Raw genomic sequence first — 2,234 nt, 5'->3', positions numbered from 1 at the left:
AGCCTTTATCTCAAATGATTTAGCAATGTTTCTGTATTGTTTTATTAATGCACCTTTGAATTACTCTGCATAATCACGTAGCTTTCGCTCAGCCGTTCACTGTTTGTAATTCATCGCCAGCTCTTTATTAAATCCRTGGTGGTCTCCGGTGAATTGCGAGCAGGAATGAGAAATTAGTCATTACTGTAATTTAATGATTTCTAACCAAACAAGACGCAAGTYGGATCGCTAACCATCGCAGCCCTCCTCTTTCCTCTCCTCCTCACTCCCACGGGTTTGATCTTTGGGAGCAAGCCTTCTACATTTTCCCCTAATTAATTGTGTTTAGTATAAGAAACCTTCTGGTGAACGTTCTGTTTCAATTACAGGTGGAAATCGACATACAAAATATAAAACTTAATGTATTTAGAGTTCACAGGCTTTTACAAATGACTAAAGAACTGTTTACACAAGTTTAACTTTTTTGTTTTAAAAACACATTTTGAAAACTTTTTTGATTATTTTTTTGCATGAAGGATGATTTGATGACCGTTGTCTTGTAGTCCTGACAGCGACGGWGGGAATTTATATTCCAGAAATGTATTTCATTTACATATTGAAGAAGGGGCCCACACCTTATAAGCTATGATTTTCTATCCCTGAGCTGAATGTAAAGTATAAATAAATCCCCCCTCTGCTTCCTGCCTTCTAACCTGTTTGGCTTCCACAGAGAAGGAAATAGAGCTTCACGTTGCTATCAGTAATAATAGTAACCACATTATATGTTTAAAAATGGACGGACATTTTCTTTGCCCTTGGATCCGAGTGATTCGGACGGCTGGCAAGGCCACCGGGGCTTAATAATCCTTTTCCATTCATCCATTATCTTCTACTCTCCTATCACACTGCCCAGCCCGCCTCCGTCACAAGGTTTATTTCTTTTAGTCTCGCAATGTCACAATACCTTATAGGAAATCATTTAAAATTTCAAAAAGGAAAAGAAAATGGCAAAGACAAACACACTTGGATAACTCCCTCAACTATCATGTAAAATTAATCCAATGGAATATTTTTATTTTAGGAGCTGCTCGTTCAGTTCCTGCYTTGTTGACCCAGGTTTTGTGTAGAGGGCGATGTCAAGTTTGCTCATTTGAGTCAAATTGATGTGAGATTTTGTTCTTTTATTCTTTGATTCCAATTCCATTTTCAGCTTCACCATGAGATCAGCTATTATCTGAGTTTTTCCTTATCCTCCTTTGATGAGTTGACTCTACAGCAGRAGAACAGAGGAAAAATAAAAGCTCAATTTTTTCTGAACAATATTCATTTATATAGATTTATTGATATAATATTGACATTTGGAATGAATAATCACCAGGCTTTGAAAACAACAGATACCATTTAAACCATTTTGGCAAAACTCATCTATGTTGACCGATGGTGACTTTTAGTCACATATTTTAACCCTTTTTTCAGGGATTTATTATTTGGAAAGTGTTTGTTGTTCTTGAAAATAAATGACTTAGCATCATAATAAACATAAAAAGAAGAAAAGCCAGACTGATTTGAATTAAAAAAAAGAAACGTTAAAGATRTCTGCTTCGTAAGGCTTAAAGAAATGAAAATGCTTATAATCTCACGAGATCTTCCACACGGACCTGCATCAAGAGTCCCTTGGCTCCTTGTAGTAAGAGTATGACACAGAAGTTTCACATCACATGGTCTTTTTTGTAGAGTGAATATTTTCTCTTCCATCTCTGCAGGTTTAAAGTCAATAAATATAACCATGGTTGAGTATTCTGGTCCATAAGCTGTCCATAAGAATAGAACTATTATACAAAGAGTTTTGGTGCGTGGCAGAGCTCAAAGACAGCTACTGTTGATGTTAAATCAAAAATCAGGTTTTTTTTTTTTTTGGCAATGTAGTGTCAGAAGATGCTTCCTGGTACTTTTTCCCTTCTTTAGCTCATTGAAGACTCCATAACTAAAGTCCTTCTTGGTCCTTTTTCCCCCTTCTTTTTCTCCACCTCTTCTCAAGTCATATTGTATCCAAAACATCCACAATGTTCGTCAAAGAAATGTYTGGTTCCAAATACGGTTCTCCTGGAAACGCATGACTATCGGGTCACCTAAAACAAGAAGAAAAGAAACAAAAGTTAGGCTGTAATGGGGAAGTTTGGTTGCATTTATACATTGATATATTTACTTTTTATTATAGGGTCAAAAGTATTTTTGGAGATTGGAAGCTAAAAACA

General features: G+C 36.0%; 1 protein-coding gene across 2 annotated transcripts in view; it reads right to left on the bottom strand.

Annotated features, from left to right (window-relative positions):
• Window positions 1-1,301: 1,301 nt before the first annotated feature.
• tafa3a (TAFA chemokine like family member 3a) overlaps window positions 1,302-2,234 on the bottom strand; it is a 104,631-nt gene continuing 103,698 nt past the window's right edge. For both annotated transcript variants that reach the window (XM_014008645.1, XM_014008644.1), the window contains exon 5: window positions 1,302-2,108. In XM_014008645.1, the coding sequence (XP_013864099.1) occupies window positions 2,097-2,108 (12 nt within the window). In that variant the 3' untranslated portion in view covers window positions 1,302-2,096. The remainder of the gene's footprint in view (window positions 2,109-2,234) is intronic.

The sequence above is a fragment of the Austrofundulus limnaeus genome, unplaced genomic scaffold, assembly GCF_001266775.1.
Source record: "Austrofundulus limnaeus strain Quisiro unplaced genomic scaffold, Austrofundulus_limnaeus-1.0 Scaffold51, whole genome shotgun sequence".
Classification (NCBI taxonomy): domain Eukaryota; kingdom Metazoa; phylum Chordata; class Actinopteri; order Cyprinodontiformes; family Rivulidae; genus Austrofundulus; species Austrofundulus limnaeus.
This window is presented reverse-complemented; position numbering and strand designations above follow the sequence as displayed.